This window comes from Magnolia sinica, chromosome 3 (genome assembly GCF_029962835.1).
Source record: "Magnolia sinica isolate HGM2019 chromosome 3, MsV1, whole genome shotgun sequence".
Classification (NCBI taxonomy): domain Eukaryota; kingdom Viridiplantae; phylum Streptophyta; class Magnoliopsida; order Magnoliales; family Magnoliaceae; genus Magnolia; species Magnolia sinica.
This window is the reverse complement of record NC_080575.1, coordinates 9,094,905-9,114,473: the sequence shown is the minus strand read 5'-3', so window position 1 is coordinate 9,114,473 and position 19,569 is coordinate 9,094,905. Positions and strand designations below refer to the sequence as shown.

General features: G+C 38.0%; 1 protein-coding gene across 1 annotated transcript; it reads left to right on the top strand.

Moving 5' to 3' along the window:
- The first annotated feature begins 6,507 nt into the window (after positions 1 to 6,507).
- Positions 6,508 to 16,778, top strand: LOC131239467 (uncharacterized). Its single transcript, XM_058237185.1, has 2 exons — positions 6,508 to 7,020; positions 16,186 to 16,778. Exons 1-2 carry the CDS (start codon positions 6,859 to 6,861, stop codon positions 16,651 to 16,653), a joined length of 630 nt encoding a protein of 209 aa, XP_058093168.1. The 5' UTR covers positions 6,508 to 6,858; the 3' UTR covers positions 16,654 to 16,778.
- The last annotated feature ends 2,791 nt before the right edge of the window (positions 16,779 to 19,569 follow it).

Below are 19,569 nucleotides of genomic sequence, written 5' to 3'. Positions count from 1 at the left end.
TTGACCCTTACTGTACGGCCCACCTTGATAATGTATTGTATATCCATGTCGTTCATTCGCTTTTTTCAGTCTATTTTAGGACGTTGTCCAGTAAATTAATCAGATCCAAATATCAGGTGGACCACATCACATAAAACTATGGTAATTGAATGCCTACCATTAAAACCTCCTAGGGCCCATTATAAGTAGATTCATAATGTTTATTTATCATCCAACCCATTGATGTTGTTAATAGATGCCTGAAATCTGAAAAGTTCTGGAAATCTTCGATTGGTCGAAGAAAGTTCGACTCAAAGTTCAACAATGATGTATTTGAAATTTCCGAGACACTCGACCAATCGAGTGACAGGCTAGACTAGTCGAAGTTTACGCAGACTGCGCGCGGACTGCATAAATTTGAGGCAATTTCCAGATTATCCTATGTTGATGCAAAAGGGGAATTTCCTAAATTATAAAAGTCACTAATGCCTTTCTAAGATAATGCTAAGGCTTCTAAAGGTATTTCAAAAGGTTTCTAAATTATTAGAAGGTGTAATAAGGGTCATATTCAAGGTTATTCAAATCAGGTTAGTCATATCTCTTTGTAATTTGTGTTTTCATAATGAATTTTTGTCACTTTGTAGATTTATTCCTGTAAGAGTTTTCTATGTAAAATTGTTGTTGTTATTTTTTGTTAGCTACCCTACTTGGGATCGATGCCAAGACCTCGGTGTTGAAACGAGGTATATTTCACTCAGTTTACCACTTGAGCTATGGATCCGGGTGTCGTAAAATTATTGTATTCTCTTGTATTTACTTGTTTCTCTTGGATTGTAATCCTATATCTAGATATGTGTGATTCCGCAAATCAAATCCCAACAGTTGATAAGGTCAAAAGGACCTGAATTAAGACTTGAATTAAGGTCAAATTCAAAATCAGCTTGATCCACAGCTTTCATAGCCTAAAAAAAAGTTTTTAATGGTCATTGATGATGTTTTCCAGTAGTATGCTCCACAGAGTTTGGCTGTAATTAACTTTTTTTAACAACGTCGTTAAATGAGCTTAGAAAACGGATGGGCGGCGTGGATATTTCCTTATCCGCTCCCATGTTGGAGACGTTTCCTATTCGCATACACCCAAGGTTGGGCGCGGTTTGGGTGTATTCTCCGTGGATCCCTAAGTATGGGCCCACTTTGATGTATGTTACTTGCATCCACACCGTTCATTGTTTTTACAGATTATTTTAGGAGGTGGTCAAAAAATAAATCTGATCAAAATCTTAGGTGGACCATAACACATGAAATAGTCATGATTGAATCCCCATCATTAAAAACTCTTTGGGGACACTGTAATTTTTATTTTCCATCCAACCTGTTGATAAGGTTACAAAGACCGGGATAAAGAGACCACAAAAATATCAGCTTCATCCAACTCTTTTGTGGCCCACGAGAAGTTTTTAATGGTTAATTACGACTGTTTCCTGTATTATAGTCCATGTGAGATTTGGATCTGACTCATTTATTGGATCGTTCCATGAAATGAGTTTAAAAAACGGATGGACGGCACGGATATAAGGCACATACATCAAGGTGGGCACACGTTCAAGATCCCACCCACTTCGGTGGATCCCACGTCGCATATAATGGAAACGGATTGGCTACTCCCTTACACCACCCAATCGCTGGTGTTCGGTGCTCTGTGGGCCCTACCATTATGTATGTGTTTCATCCATGCTGTCAATCTATTTTTCTATATCATTATATGGTATGAGACCAAAAATGAGGTATATCCCAATCTCAATTGTACAACATTAAAGGAAACAGTGTTTAATAAACGTCGACCATTAAAAAAAATGGGGGTCATAAGAGTTTTGGATCAAGCTGATATATGTTTTTTACCTTAATCTATGTCTGTATGAACTAATCAACATATTGGATGTTAAATATATATTATTATTTTACCTTTATCTATGTCTGTACATTGGGCCCTAGGAGGATTTTAATGGTGGATATCCAATCACTATTGTTTTCCTGTGGTGTAGTCTACCTGATATTTATATCCCACTCATTTTTGGGAGCAAGCCATACAATGATCTGTAAAAATGGATGAACAGAATAGATTAAACACATACATCATGGTGGGGCCCACAGAGCACCGACCATCAGCCACCGGGCTGGTGACAGGGAGTGGCAAATCCGTTCCCGCATATAATAGACCGGACGCTGGGAAAGCCGGAATTCATGCGCAAGGACGTTGGGTCTGGCCAATGTTATGTTTGTTATAAATCCACACCGTACATCCATTTTTACATATAATTTTAATTCTTGAGCCCAAAAATTAAGTATATATAATTTTCAAATGGAACACACCAAGGAAACAGTTAACTTGAACTTCTACCGTTGAAAATTTCTTGAGGGCAACAGAAGTTTTGGATCAAGCTTATATCTGTGTTTTCCATTCATCCATGTCTTTATGATCTTATGAACAGGTTGGATGACAAATAAAAATCACTTTGGGGCCTAGCAAGGTTTCAACGGCGGTAATCATTATACCCACTGTTTCCTGTGGTACACTTGATCTTTGGATATACTTAAATTTTGGGCTCAACCCCTTAAATTAGATAGAAAAACGTATGGACGGAGTGGATAGACCACTTAGATTCACGGTGGGCCCAACTGAGTTTACTCACTACGATAAGAGCCTACCGAGTATCTCAGTACGCAATCCGGTTTCCTTTCGCAGTAAGTTCGTGCGCTGGGATGCTGTATGGGCTACAGTGATATTTTTGAGAAATCCACCCGTTGTGAGAGCTCATTTCGATATGAGCCCAAAAATGAGATAGATAAAAGACTCAAGTTGTCCGGACGACAGGAAAAACCGGGGAAAGATTTTCCTACCGTTGAAACCTTCCTGGGATCTACCTTGATATGCATATGCCATCCAAACCGTTTATAAGGTCATTCCCACTCGGATTAAGTGAAAACACGAAAAACTTCGCTTGTATGAAACTTTGTAGCCATGCGAATGTTTCAAACGGTGGTCATTGAATCTACACTGTTTCATCTTGTCCGACCCACATTAGTCTTGGATCCACCTCATTTTTTGTCTCATGTACTAAAATGAGCTACCACAATGTATGGACGGTGTGGATTTCTCACAAACATCACTATGGCCCTACTTATCATCCGATTGCAGGAACTTCCTTAGAAGGAAATACGCGAACCAAACGGTTGAAAGAGATCTGTTTTAATACCCACGTTTTCATTTTTTTTAGCACATTTGCAAAAATGTTATGCATCTAATAAAAAATTCAAACCACTCGCATTTTATAGTTGAACGTGGGCTTTATATTATTATGAACTTGCCCTAAGTAACTGATTGAATGATTAAGGCCTGTGATTCGTTTCAATGAGGAGATTTGTAAATCAGCTTGACAATCCTTTAAGTAACCCATTGAATGATCATACGCAAGATTGTTTCATTGTGAAGATTTTTAAAACACTGTCCATCCATCATGTGAGTCAATAGAACGGTATTCTAGATTGATGGGTTGTAACTCCATCTTTATAAATTGATTAGCTCCTCTAAATTGTGCATGTAATTCTGTGAATTACCATATAATTTATATCCTATAAGTAGCAATTTAATACTTTGAATTTTTTCCAACAGCATGTTTGTTTCAATATTTTAATATCTGAACTTTTTTAACAGCTTGTTTGTTTAAATAATTTAATACGTGATGCAAATTAAATAAGTCATCATGATCATTTCATCTTATTGTTTAAGAATTACAACATATATAAAGAGTAAAATGTACTTACATACAACAAATAACTTTAATTATATCAAGATGTATAATAACTTGTATTGAAAATGGGACAATATAGTCACCAATATCTATTATTCATCTATTTAAAATCACAAAATTTGTGAACTCTCACCAGACATATTTATTGAATCATCAGCTTGATCAAATATAATATATGGCCTATTATAAGAGGGTCAATTGAGATTTCAATTTCCAGGATTGATTATATCTATATATAATAAGTTAAACATGTTTGTTGTGGCCATTAATTACAAAGGATCTTCAATTAAATTAAATCAAATAAATTAATGAAAATTATAAATAAGGTAATAACCAAATATATTCAAGTAATATATTAAATTACCATTTCTGCAGACTCACTCATCTATTTACTCTCTTTTCTAAGAATTTAGAAAATACATCTAACAACTGCCATTACTCATTGCCCCGTGAAATTGAGAGTTCTAGTTGCCATAGCATGAAGATTCAACAGTAGATATGGACAAAAATGTGCAGACAATTGTATGCATATCTACTTCCATTTTGATCTGTTGCTTGTAATTGAATTGCAGATAAAACACCGAAATCAATCATTACATCAATTTACTCCAACATCCCATCTTTAGTTAACCATAAAAATAAATTTGAAAACAACATAACCAACAATGCCATCATATTCATGAACTAATATCAACAATAATACACTTCAACACAATGTGTAGTAGAAGATTTTGGGATTTTAAAACGGAAGCAAATCTCTATTTATCATTGGTATAGATGGACGCATTATTTATTATATGAACATTCTCAAATTACAAAACATACTAGATGTGTTCTCAATTGCTTAACGCATGAAAGTCAGGTAGAGAGTAAAATGAGAGTTTGTGCATGCTAACCGTTTGATTCATTTTTTGTTCAAACATTCACTGGATGAATTAATCACATAAAATTACTGATAACATAAAAATCTACCAATTACTTTCACATGGAAATGATATTTGCCAAAGAGGGTCCACACATATGAAGAAAATGAATGGTCCGGTCTTATTTTCACATGTAACTACGTGTAATACCTTTTATAGTGAATTTGCCAAATAGACCCGTAAGGATTATTTTAGAAATGAAAGGAAAAAAAAAAAAGGAAATTGATGGATGGGATAAATTGCAAGTTTTGACATTCATTATGCATGGGGCACTTAATAAGAGAAACAACCTGATTTTTGTGTATGGTCCATTATCTTCATTTGGGACCTATCATGAGAACCTAATCTAAAGAGCTCTTCAGTGGGAAAATTCTAACCCTTCAACTAATGACCAAAAAATAAAAAGATAAAATGATTCAATGATATAATCTTCTGATCTTAGAGAATTCTGTTGGTTGAGGGAATTGTGATGAGGCCATCATCTTGACCATTTGTATCAAGAAATGATGGACCCTACTTGTAGGTACTGAAAAGCGATAGCACGTGCATAGCATCAAACATTCGCGGGTGAGCATTAGCTACAACACATTCGGGTGATCCAAAGGTGTCGTATGGATTTCACATATAGAGCTTAGGTGTTTTACAGTGTTGAACATGATTCCCACCTCCATGTACCTATGGACCCATCTCTATGTACCTATGGTCCATCCAAATCTTAAGCAATGTAGTCTGGATGTCTTCAATCTTTATAGTGATAGGGATTTGTTCAATTGGTTAGACTGATTGATAAGTGAACCCTGGATTAAATAGATTGGTCTTTAGATAATTTTGGACAAGTTCAATTGATCAAACTTGGAGGCTCAATTGATCAAACTGACAGGGTTGATCGATTAAATTAGAGGGTTCATCAATTTACATAATTCAGAAAATTCTTATAAACTCTTTCGACACTTTTGAACATATTTGATTGATCAAACATGAGGGCTTGATCGATTGAGGATTGTTCGATCAAAGTCAATCAACAATGTACACAATTTTATATAATTGCACAAAATATTTCTTTTCCCTAACATTTAATTTGATTTACTTGCATGCCATGTATGCAATTTCCATATAAGCTTGTTTCCTTGTTCAGCTCAATAATAATTACCATGTAAATAAGTAATAATTATTTACCTAGGTAATTACTTCATATTTCCCGATACAAATATGACTTACTTTTTTAATACCTAAATGGAGAATTTTATGAAATCAATGTAAGGCCCATCGTGATGTATGTAACTTATTCACACCACTTATTTGTTATGTCAGTTGAATTTAGGGCATGAGCAAAAAATGATGCAGATCCAAAGCTTAAGTAGACCACACCAAAGGAAATAATGAGAATCAAATGCCTACCGTTAAAAACTTCTTAAGGCCCTTAAAAAGTTTTGGATTAAGTTGATATTTGTGTTTTCCCCTTATCTATGTACATGATCCAATGAGCAAGTTAGATGATAAAAAAATTTTAAAAATAAATAAATAAATAAAATTCAATATGGCCCAATTAAAAAAACAACTTCGTACCATGGACAAATTAAGACCACTGTTCCCTTTCACGTAGGCCATTTAAGCACTGGATCTGCCTGTTTTTTTTTTTCTCATCCGTAAAATGTTGAAATAAAATAAATGGATAATGATAATATATCCCGGTATTCAAGACAAATCTTTTGTATCGATATTCGAGGTGAAATTACCATCACATTTTCAAACAAGGGTGATAAAGTAGTATCACGCTATTCCGGAATAACAAAGATTTTCTCTTCAAAGGAATTGAGGACTCGCACGTGTACTGCCCCGGCTCGTCCAATTTCGCTCACGGAGGCCTTTGGATCGTTGATCTGACAGGCCGAGCTGTGGATGGGAGAAATCACCATCCCGTCTTCGTCTTTTTCCTAAATTAGTGCGGTATTTTCATTGTAACCGTCTGATTTTGGCTGGAAGGAGTTGGAAACCATCACATCAATGGTCTGGATCACCAAACTATGAAAGCTTTGTACATACAACCGCATCAGCATAGAACCGACAGCCCGTCTCACTTCGGCTCTGTTACCTAGCTTTATGTGAAAGCTTTTTTCCTCTGAAAGACACGTCCTCATCTTCTCGTCATGGAATCGAAGGCTAACGTGCGCAGGGAGGCGAAGGATAACGTAGAGCTGCTCCATCTCGCGATCCAGCAGCTTATTGAGGAGAAGGGAGAAGAAGGGAGGGAGAACGCGAGTGCCAGCGAAGAAGAACGCCGCATCCTCCTCTCCAGATTGCTTTCCCAGGTAGGGAACCAATCCCATCCGTTGATTCCATGCTTGCCATCATAACCTACAGCGAATATTTCGTTTTTTAATTCTACGCTGTTGGGATTTTTTAGATTCTGAAGAAAGTAACTGATGCTAATTATTTTAAAATAAAGAACTGATACTAAAGTGCTTCCTTTTTGATGATTGCACCTTTTTGTCTACTTTTTGGTGTTAGAGTAGTACACCTTTTGTACCATTCTTCTAATTCCAAAAGTAGAAAAAAAAGGGGTGTGTAGTGTTTAATTACTAATAGTAGGAAAAAATGGTGAATCCATGAAAATCATAAGGTCTAATCATCATTGAGGTGTTATGCTGGAGGAGAATTACTACAACAGTTGTTGTAGGGAGCCCATGCAACCAAAAGCTCTGTGGGGCCCACTGTGATGCGTGTGTGACATTCCCTTGGTGCATCGTTTGCGCCAGATAATGTTACAATGGAAGCCCAAAAATGAGGCCAATCTAAAACTCAAGTGGGGCACATCACAGGGAACGGTAGGGATGGAGACGACCAACATTGGGACATTCCTGGGGGCCACCATGATGTTTATATGCCGTCCAACCCCTTCATAAGGCGAGTCCCACCAGGATGAAGGGAAAGCACAATTACCAGCCCGATCCAAAATTTCGGTGGACCACTGGAAAGTTTCAATTGTGGGTGTCCCATCCCTACCTTTCCTTGCAGTGTGGCCCACTTGAATTTTAAATCGGCCTTACTTTTGGGCTCACAAACTAACATGAGTAATGCAAGGGCATTTTCACACCGGGCTCGAGTGGGCTGGCCTGTGGGATGCGGGGGCATACTCAAGGTGGGCGGCTCATGGAACCCATGTGATTTGGTGCCCATGAGGGGGCAGAACCCATGGATTTGGGGCCCATGAGGAGGGTACGGCCGATGACCTAACCCATGGATATGGGGCCTGGGCTATGAGATAAAGGTATTAATTCATCATGCTCTATCAGTTCGAGCTTTTAGAGCAAGTGGTTAATTGTCTTGCATCAATGAGCTGGCCCAAAATGATGGATGACGGACAATGGAGTGGATGCCACACACCAACATTTTGGGGGGCTCTACAGAGCATTTTGTTGCATTTTTGTATTTAGCGTCCAGTTATACCAGTACTATTCTGCTCCACTGGTCTTGGTTCATACAAGTGGGGCCCATGGTTTGAATGGTAGCCATCAGCATGGTATGTCAAAAAAAGAAGAAGAAGAAGAAGGATGCAATACACACCCAATGATCACTAGATTAGAATATCATAGCTGCACAATATTTGACCATTTGTTTTGTTGGTTGTGAACCATTGGGGCATTTTCTTGATTAACTGTCAGTCAATAGGGCCTGGAACATCAACAGTTTGAATCAATGAACCATGGGCCCCCACTGTACAAACTTAAAACCAATGGTGTCTTACTTACACCCTTTTTTGGCTCAAGGAATGTACCATACCTCATAAGGAGAAATGATGTGGGGCTGGACGCCAATAGCAAAGACTCTCTATAGGTTGATCAGATGGTGTGAAGGAGCGGGCCACACATTCTTGTAGAGGCTTGGGAAGGTGGGTTCTAGTAATCCCCGTTCTATCCTTATGGTTGTTTATGTGTGTTCACGCTTCCTACAGTAGTTGTAAACCAAATTATAGCTTGAAGGGAAGTGGCAATAGATTCAGGTGCGGGAGAGTAGGTAAGTGTCCATTTCAAAATGTTAGAAAGTATAAGACAGATGGGAATCGGAAGTGAGTCCGTAGCATGATTTGATGGGGGAGCAGCACCTAAGCATCGGGTTATTTTATTTTTTTTGAAAAGTAACTATTTGAATATATAAATATGAAGGGATATAGAAACATGGATAATCAGCCCGCTGAGATAGCGGACCGATTATTCACCAAGAAAAGAAAAATTACAACCCTGCAATGATCCAACATTAGAAGCCCATTCTACAATCAAATATTTCACCCTTTGAACTAGATACTCCGTCGAGTTTGAGTTATCCCTGAAACATCTACCATTTCTCTCTTCCCACACAGTCCACCAGACGGCTAAGAGGGCCATTCTCCAAATCTCCTTCCTATGTTTTCCTAGAGAAACGCCTTGCCAAGCATTGAGCAGCCGACCTGTGGAATCCGGTAAAGACCAAGATATTCCAAAGAGGGAAAAGATCACTGACCAGATTTGGTTAAGAAGAGGGCAGTGAATGAACAAGTGGTCTACTGATTCCTCATGTGCCATACAACAAAGGCAAACATTTGTGATAATCATGCCTCTTTTTCTCAAATTGTCGATTGTCCGGACTTTTTTCTTTCCAACAAGCCATCCGAAGACCACTATCTTTGGAGGAACTTTAGATTTCCACACTCGTTCTCTCAAATTCTCAGAATCGATGCAGGCTTCGCTACCAATAGAGATGTACAAGGATTTGACTGAAAAGGTGTTGGACTTGTCCAATTTCCATAAAAGAGAATCTTCACTATTCTGGACCGGTTTATAAGAATTTATACGAGTGAGAAGGGCCATATAATCGTCGATCTCCCAGTCTTGGAGATCTCTAACCATCAGGTTGTTGCCCTTAATTGCTGTTAGTTGTTTTGTCGTTTCTAGTTAACAATAGTTAGGTTCTTGGTGCCCCTCTCTCATGCTGTTAATTGCATGCTTGTACAGATGATCCATGCCGATCACCTAATGGGATACACCTATACTGGATTTTGGAACTTACAACATTTTGGATAGGTGCCATAACAAAACTATCCAAGATAGAAAAACAAAATATCCAAAGAAAATCATAGGCAGCATGCAAGAGGATTTTGTTGATAGAGGTTTTGAAAGCTGAAAGAGCTCACTAGATACATTCAAGCTTACTTCTCTTCACTGCTAAGATAGTGCGATCTCTTCCTCGTCTAGCATGTTTATGGAAGGTATTATAACTTCTTTCTTTGTAGTCAAAGTGGGCAATGTATGGGCTAGCCCATCACGTTTCCAGGCCTAACTGGCCATGAGCTAGGCTTTTTTCTGATTTTATGCCAGCGGGTCAAGCCTAGGCTTCAGTTTCAGGTCCCATCATAGTGATAATTCTTGTTCTTGGCGATTTCTCGGCCCGGAAATTTCTCAGGAGATGTTCAAATTTTGAGCTTTTTCTTTGTATTATAGGGAAAATCTTGCAGAAAATAAAATATTTAATATATAAATTTTAAAATTGAATATATATATATAAAAACAAATTGCTTAATGTTTTTACTATTTTTTGAGTTGATATCCCAATATTTTAAAATCTGCTGATATTTTGAAAATCTCGCAATAATATTAGTTAACATATTTTTGCAATATTATCATGAGAATTTCAAAATCTTAGTGATATTTGTCACACAGGGTCGCATTAATAAAGCAGCTGGATTGGAGTGCATGTTTGACCCTTTTGCTATCTTGGTCCAGTTGAGCCTAGTTTGAGGCCCATTTCTGGCTGTTACAGGTTGAGCTAGGCCTAAACTTCTAGCATGATTATAAATGGTTGGGCATCAGGCCTGCAAATTTTATTTTATTTTTCCTTTTTTTAAGTAACAATTTATTTACGAAACGGCAAAGCCGAAAAGAATGTAAAAGACAGAAAAAAAATAACGAAGCTCCCCAATCTTGACCTATTAAACAACATGCACATAGTTTAGCAGATATTGATGCCCATTCTATTACATTGGATTTCGCCCTAAGAAAGACTCCCCTTGGCTTTCCAGAAACTTCCTGAAAGCACCTGTTGTTCCAATATTGTCCTAAGACATGCAAGAAGAGACATCCTCCACACAACTCTACATGATTTGTCATTACCCTCTCCATGGCATTGCCTAAAAAACCCATCGATTTACCTAGGCATTACACATGCCACTCTGAAGATCCCGAATAACCTTTCCTACACCTCCCTTGAGAACAGACAATGCATGAAGAGGTGATCGGTCAACTCCTCGCTATGCAACACAATGGGCACGCATTATGATTAATAGATCCCTCTTCCTTGGGTTGTCAATTGTTAACACCCTATTCCAATCCACTAACCACATGAAAGCATGCACCTTTAAAGGAGTGCCATAGGATCAAAGTAATAAGTTATGTGCTTCGCTACCTATGAAAGGACCACCTCTAAATGGATAGCAGAGAAATTTCACGATAACTTTCCCGACTAACCTCTTTCCATCACACTAAGTCGCCCCTCTCCAATAGGATCACCCCTAATAATTGATTCAATGGAGCCACTAATTCCTCAAATTTGTCATCTTGAAGCTTCCTTCAACACGAGGGAAACCAAACCCCACTAGTCCCATGGAGCAAGAAACATTGATCGGTTTTTATGTCGAGATTCGAGGATACTTGAGCTAAGCTTGGATATATATCTTGCAGCTTCAGATCTTCCAGCTGCACATCCTTCCAAAATCTTACCCTCCTACCATCACAAACCCCAAAGCCCACCCCCTCCTTAACAAGTTCCTTCATACTCATAATTTCCCTCCACACCCGCAAAAGAGCTGCATTCATATATTCCAAATTTCTAATCCCAACTCCCCCTTCTTTTGGCCTACAAACATTATCCCACTTCATAAGATGAAATTTGTTTCTCTGCCCTCCACCCCCCTTTGGGCATTTGATGATAGACATGAAATACAAAGGGAGGTTCGAGAGCAGACCAGGGCATGGTCTTCAACGCCAATTAGCAAAGCGGCGCTAGAGCAGCCTGATGCAACCAGAACTAAGCCCATTACCAATTTAACACCTGTATTGCAGTACTTCATGTCTCATCTTACTGATTTGTGTCCTTTGACTTTATATCACATCACACGCCTCTCCAACACATTATCCATGGTTAAAAAACTGTTGAGTCACCAAGTTTGACTCAATAAGGTGGTGACTTGAGTCGAATCTTGGGCTAGATCTTCCACATACAATTGAATTCAAACAGATCAAAATACGTTCGCTATATCAAAATCAAATCTCTAATTATGCAACTTGTTAAATATAGGTCACCACCAATCAGATTATTTTTTTGAATCCATATGATTCATGCAGTGTTGTTTACACTTTGCATTCTAGTCTGTGAAGTGATCAATACCACATCATCCAAATATAATTTCATTAAAGAAACCATAAAAATTGGTCTGACTTGCCAAGTTCAACTTAAGTGAACTGAAACCTAAGACGAATCAGGCTATGGACTCTGATTGCTCAAAAACTATCTGAAAATGCAAGCTGACCAAGCCGTAAACAACTCAGTTACCTGCCCATAATGTTGATATGAACATAAAAATAATAATAATAGTCAAATAAATAAAAACTCTTCTAGTAACATGAGTCATGTGACCTATGCCATTGAGCTGCCCATCCCACTTTTACATTTAAATATAGTTAGCATGTTCTTGACAAGGCTCAGTAATAAACATGCTTAACACTGACATAATTGCTTTAATGCTTAAAACCCCATATATTTTTAGAAGATTGGAAAAATAAAAATAAAACCTTGGACCCTGTTTGGTGGATGCCTAAAAGGAGTTCCTCTCATTTTAGTTAACATTAATTTTGATTTAGAGGCCATATTAACAGTAATTATGTATTAGAGGTCAAGATCTCTAATACATAATTACTGTTAACTAAAATTAGAAAACTCACTTTTAGGCATCTACCAAACAGGGTCTTGGGTTTTCTTTTAAATCATTTTATTGAAAAATAAAAAAATAAAAAACTTTTGAGGATGATTTTGAAGATTGAGATTGGTTGTCATCATCCATTGATAGATTGTGTAGAATGTGGGAAATTATAGTTGGTCGGGGTGAATTTATGTTGGGATTACTTGGAAAGGAAGAGTTTAACCTTGAATTTGATTACGTATATGCATTATTACTCCTGCACATAGGAAAAACTGTTTTAATCGAACTTTTGTATCTTTATCTTATTTGTGCATGCATGCATATTTGTGCATAGATAACCATCTCTTCACTCTGTGTTTTAAGTTTTGACCATATTAAACCTGAACTTTTCAGTTCCAATTTTTTGGCATTTCCGTTTCCTTGACTGCATTTTTACTGTTTTTAAGGATTGCAACTGAATTAAACATGAAAAATTCTCATACTGTTTTTGATCTATGCTGTTTAGCTGTCTATAGTCATGACTGATTCCAGGTCTTGACTCAGCAAGGTTATTCCGAGTAGAGTTACAGTCTGAGTTTTTGAATGTTGCATCATTTTATTTTATACCTGGTTTATTACTTCATATCACATCCCACATGTAGTTTTGACCAGTTCAACCATGTTTTGCAGTTATTGTTTCCATCAAACCACTTCTAATTAGTCTTTTCTCTGAAGGAATCTTTGATATTTTCTAAGCCTTCATTCCCAGATGATACAAGGTATTGTAATGGTCATATGGCCAGCCATTACCATAACCAAATGCCTTGCACACTGGAGAGGCTGGCTTGCCATTATCTAAGATAATTTTTTTGGCTAGGCCGTTGCAGTCTCTACAATCTTTTCTTTGGAGAAACTGAAGTGTATCAAAATTTAAGCTTGGCGAATACTATATGTTCCATAGATTTTTCCATTATAATATTTGAATTTATCTAATAACAGTCATTCCATGTCTTGGATGTGAATTTAACTATCCTTGAAGCATTTTGCCACTTTTCAAAATAAAATATGAAAAATCTGGGTAAGTGCCCCTAAATGCCTATCATTGTGTCATTTGCCCACTTGTCGAGTTAAAGTTTTAGGTAAGGGCACCTAAATGCTTATACTCGAGGCATTTTGACTGCATTTCAAGTTAAAAATTTAGTCGAGGGTACCAAAATGCCAACTCTCAAGGAATTTTTCCACTTTCCAAGTTAAATATCATGAAATTGGGTTTGAAATGCCCATCCATGAGGCATTTTGCCAACTTTCCATGTAAAAATTCAGGGTAATGGCACCAAAATGCCAATCCTTGAGACATTTCTCCCACATTCAAGTTAAAAATCTAGGTATGGGCAGCTAAGTGCCTCAAGGTTGAGACATTTTTCCCACATTTCAAGTTAAAAAACTAAGCAAGAGCAGCTAAATGCTTGTCGTGGAGGCATTTTGTGATGCAGGACAACTAACCACTTGCTCTAAAAGCTCGAGCTAATAGAGCATGGCGAATCAATCCCTTTATCTCATAGCCCAGGCCCCACATCATATGGGTTAGGACCTCGGCCAAACCCCCCTTGTAGCCCCCACTTCACATGGGTTCCGCTTCACACGAGCCACTCGCCTTACATAGGTGGAGCCCGCCTCACACGAGCCGCCTACCCCGAGTGTGCCTCTGCATCCCACGGGCCACCCCACTCAAGCCCGGTGTGAAAATGCCCCTGCATTATTTTGCCTACTATTCAAGTTAAAATTGAAGTAACGAGCACCGAATTTCCAATCTGTTAGGCATTTTGACCCCTTTCAAGTTAAAAATCTATGTAACAGCACCATACTCCAATGCTTAAGGCATTTTGCCCACATTTCACACTAAAAATCTAGGTAAGGTCGCTTAAATGCCTATCCTTGAGGCATTCTGCACACTTCTCAGGTTAAAACTCAAGCTAGGGGCGCCAAAATGGCCACTTTCCCCTCCTTTTAAAAGTATGGTTGAGGGCGACTAAAATGTCAATCCTTCAGGCATTTTTGCTTACTTCTGAAGTTGAAGGTCTATAAAAGGCACCTAAATTTCTATCTTTTGCCCACTTTTGAAGTTAAAAGTCTAGTAAAGGCACCTAAATTCTTATTGTTTGCCCACTTTTGAAGTTGAAAATCTGCTATGAGCGGCACTTTTTAAGTTAAAATTGTAGGTTTGGACAACAAAATGTTAATCCTTGAGGTATTTTTCCCACTTCTCAAGTTAAGAAGCTGGGTAAAGGCACCAAAATGTCAATCCTTGAGATATTTTGCCCACTTGTCAAGTTAAAAATCTGGGTAAGGGTACCAAAATGCCAATCCATAAGGCATTTTGTCTAATCTAAAGTTAACAATCTGAGAAAGGACACGTAAATGCTTGTTGCACTAAAATTCCAATCCTTGTTGCATTTTGCCCACTTTTCAATTAAAAATCTAGGTAACTACACAAAAATACCATCCTTGGATATTTTGTCTAGTTTTGAAATTAAAAATGTAGGTAAGGGTGACAAAATGTCAACACTTAGAGTTGTTTTGCATGCTTTCCAAGTTAAAAATGTAGGTAGGGGCACTAGAATGCCAATCCTCAAGGTATTTGCCTACTTTTTGAGTTAAAAATCTAGGTAAGGTAACGAAAATGCCAATCCTCGAGACATTTTGTCCACTGTTCGAGTTAAAAATCTAGGTAAGACACAAAAATACCAATCCTTAGTATTTTGCCCACTTTCCAAGTTCAAAACTAAGATAAGAGTGACTAAATGGCTATCATTGTGAGTCATTTTGCCCACTTTTCAAATAATAAGTGTCCCTAATGCCCATCTTTGAGGCAATTTGCCCAAATTTTCGAGTTAAAAATGTAAGCAGACGCTCCTTAATGCGTATCTTTGAAGCATTTTGCCCACTTTTCAAGTTAAAAAATCTGTGCAAAGGCACCTATCCTCGAGGCATTTTGTAATATGGAATGAAATGGTACTTCTTGAGCTTCAACGAGAAGAGCAACCCAATGGTATTCTTTCAGATCCTACATTTTCAATGCATTATGCATGTATGTGTGTATTTATGTATGTATATAATACTTATGTCTGTGTATGTACATACGTAAGTTTCCAAATTACTAAAATATATCTATGCAGACATTTTGCTATGCCCACATCTTTTTATAGTTGCCATTGTGAGCCAACATGCACCTCTGCACATGATTATTCATGGTAACCTGGTATGTGTGTGGTTCATCCTAGCCATGTTTCAGCTGAGACATTGTATAGATAACATGGCCCAAAAAATCCGGCCAGTGAACTCATTAGGTGCTCTGCTAGTGTTACAAGATTAATGGACAGTTTGGAAAATCACCACGGTCCACAGAGATCAATGCCCAGCTGATGAGTGGACCTGCCTGATTATTTTTTTGGCCGGATCACTCGTGTTTCTACCGTACAAAAATTATATATCTTCAGATACACCCAGACTACCTTCAATCTTCTAACATCAATCTTCTCAATGACAGTTGGAGTCGTTGAAGGAAGATGCGGTTGATCAACCCGAACCTTCTACTGAAACAGAGGCAGTGACATCATCTGGTGCCTTAGAAGCTGATCTGAAAGATGAGAATGGAGGTCCTGAATGCGTCGAAATGAGAATGGAAGATATTGTGAGGGAGCTGAGAATTGTTAGAAGGCAGAACACTATCACACATTGGCTGCTTTCAGTCCTGATCACGGTCACTGCTATTTGGCAATTGTCTGAGGTCTCAATTTTGATGATGATGAAGAATACATTTAAGAACCCATTTAAAGCGGTTGGAAATTTGATCACCGGGGCCCTTCGGGGCAGGTCAAATGAAACCAATGCGGGGAAATCCTCTTCATCTTCGAAGCAAACTCATATGGAAGCACTCTCACTCAACCCATTCAAGGTGCCAGAGCTCCCTTATGTTGGTTTTCCGTATTTGGGTTTGGACAGTGATGATGATTGAAAGAAAGAAATATTTGTGGAGTATGTTCTTCAAGTTGTAATTAGCAATTATCTTGTTGGATTATGAATGTGATGAAGGATTATTATTGAAGATTGTTGTATGAGATTGTGCAGTATGTTCCCTCATGTTACGCAGTTCCTTTCCTTGCAAGAGGCAAACGAGTATGGTGATGGGGACTGTTGATCTGGCAGACCTCTATGATGATGGGCCATGGACCAAAAATAGCAGTGACCAGAGAACTCTCGAGTCTTGAGCATCTTGCTGTTGCAATATTTGCCGGTTGAATGCCGACTTTCTCTGTATTGTGCCACCGATCAGATGGCGGTTCCAGGCCAATCTGGTTAAGTGTGGACTTTTGCTCTATTGAGCCAATCTGGTTGGATTGTTAAGATTGTATTAATTTGCTTTTATTAGTCAATTTGTTGGAAGAAGAAGATGATGATGATGATGAATTTCGGTGAAATCTATTCATGAGAGTGTTGGTATGCTACACGTGGCAAATTGGGATGTCCATCAGATACTTATGAAGTGCATCAAGTGTGGCCCACTGGATGATTTTGGCCCCCTGAAAAAAAAAGGGGCTGGTCTACTTTTAAAGAAGGCGGCATGTGGGTGTTGAATGCATGGTGTTGGCAATCTGTTGAACTGTCCATTGCTTACTCATCTCATTTTTGGGCCAGGTAATCTCAGATTGGCCCACCTGGTGCATGGCTTTGATGTGGACTAGGAAGAGATGATACTTTAAACCTTGGGGGAAATCTAGATTTCAACAATTAAATGTCTATGAATCAGGTTTGGATTGTTCAGCTAATCTGATTTTTGGGCTGTGACTTAGAAACAATGGGTGCCGTAGTGATTATGACTGTTGATCTGATGGGCCACTAACTTGATCAAGTAGCGTATTAGCCTGATGGGCCTTTCCGGGCCAGGCCAAAGGTTGACCCCAGATTTTGAACCAGCTGGGTTGAGCATATCAGGCTGGGCGTATTGAAATTACTTTTTCAGGCTCATATCAGCTTGCATGCATATGTGACAGCCTGCACGCATGAAAATGAGATTGGTTGGACAATCCTGACCTTTGATCCGTGGACATTGTGCCGAAATAGGATCAATGGATATTTTCCATTTTCAACCCTCCAGTAAAATTTCCACCAATTCGATTGTCTGATGATCAAACCTGGTTTGTGGGTTTGGACCGTATATAAACTAGGAAATGGATATCATTCACGGTCTTAAATATACAATATTTTACTTCTACTTTAAAATTAATGGGCCCACTTTTGTGGCCCACCGAGTCACAAAATTACTATTTTAGTGGACTTGTTAAGACGAATATTTAAAATGTAATCAATTTATACCATTTTGAAGTATTCAAGATTATTTACTTAATCAAATTCAGGTTCCTATAACTATAATACAAATTTCCAATGTATTCCTAATTAAGGGTGCCATGCAAAATATTTGGATTTCAGAATATTCCAATTATAGCCGGATTCCAAATCACTTTGATTCCAATGTATTTGTGATTCGGATTCCAATATATTCCAAATATAAGCTACCAAATAAACTCTTTAAAGGTTGGATACACCCTTCCTCATATTTTTAATTCAAATTCCAAGGTTTCTAAATACAAGCCTCGCATTTGATTCCACATTCACCTCATAATACCCAAGTGTCGAAAGATTGGTCTGAGGAAGAGAGATTGCTTCCTGCTTAGGTCGTGCAAGGTGGGCCCATAATGCACAAATCATTCTTTGTTGCCTAACTATCCAACATGCTATATAGCATAACCTATCCAGGATCAACTCTCCATTAATCTCAAGGTACGCATCCATTGGATGGAATCCAACCAGAGACATCCAGATACGCCTTTTCCCTGATCAACCTCTTCATTAATTAGAGTCAGCTCTGGAAACGGCTGGCTACAACTCCTATGCCCTTCATACCATCCCTTTGAACAACCTTAAAACCTGTGATGCATGTGATGCATGGGTAAGATTGTGTGCGGCAGCATGGAACCACCTAATTATTTGTTCTCCATCTAACCAATCATTAGGTAAACCCCACCATAATCCTCCAAAAAATCAGGGCTTATACCAGCAGAAGGGGTCAAAAACAACTAACAAGAAAAAGAAATAGAAAAAAATTACAAATCCAAACTCAAGCGCTGGCATATATAATGGTTGCATCTGTCTGACTTATAAGCTTAATTTACAAGACTCATTTGATAATACTTAAAATAGTTATGCATTAAGTGAATCATTACATCAATTTACTCAAACACCTCATCTTTTGTTAACCATGAATTAAAAAAATAATAATAATAATAACTAACAATACCACTATTGTACAAAAATACATTCACAAACTGATATTTACAACAATATACTGCAACAAAATTAAGTATTAGCAGATTTCGGAATTTCAAAATTCGAGCATTTCTCTATTTGTTGTTGGTGTACATAGCCACATTCTTTATTATATTAACATTCTCAAATTACAAATCATTATGCATTCCAAGATTACAAAAATGAAGCAGATCCAAATCTCAAGTGGACCACACCACACGAAACAGTGATGATTGAACACCACAATTAAAAATTCCTTGGGGGCCACAAAAGTTTTGGATCAAGCATACATCTGTGTTTTCCCTTCATCCCAACAGGTTGGATGGTAGATAAACATTTAAGTAGGCCCTAGAAAGTTTTTAATGGTGGGTGTTCAATCACCACTGTTTCTTATGGTGTGATCCATCTAAGATTTCAATTTACCTCGTTTTTGGGCTATGCCCTAAAATATACAGAAAAATGGATGAACATCATGGATAAAACACATACATCATGGTGGGCCCACAGAACTTTTCCATCACCGATGTCGATACTCAAAAGGGTCAGTACTAAATCCAAGTCCCTATTT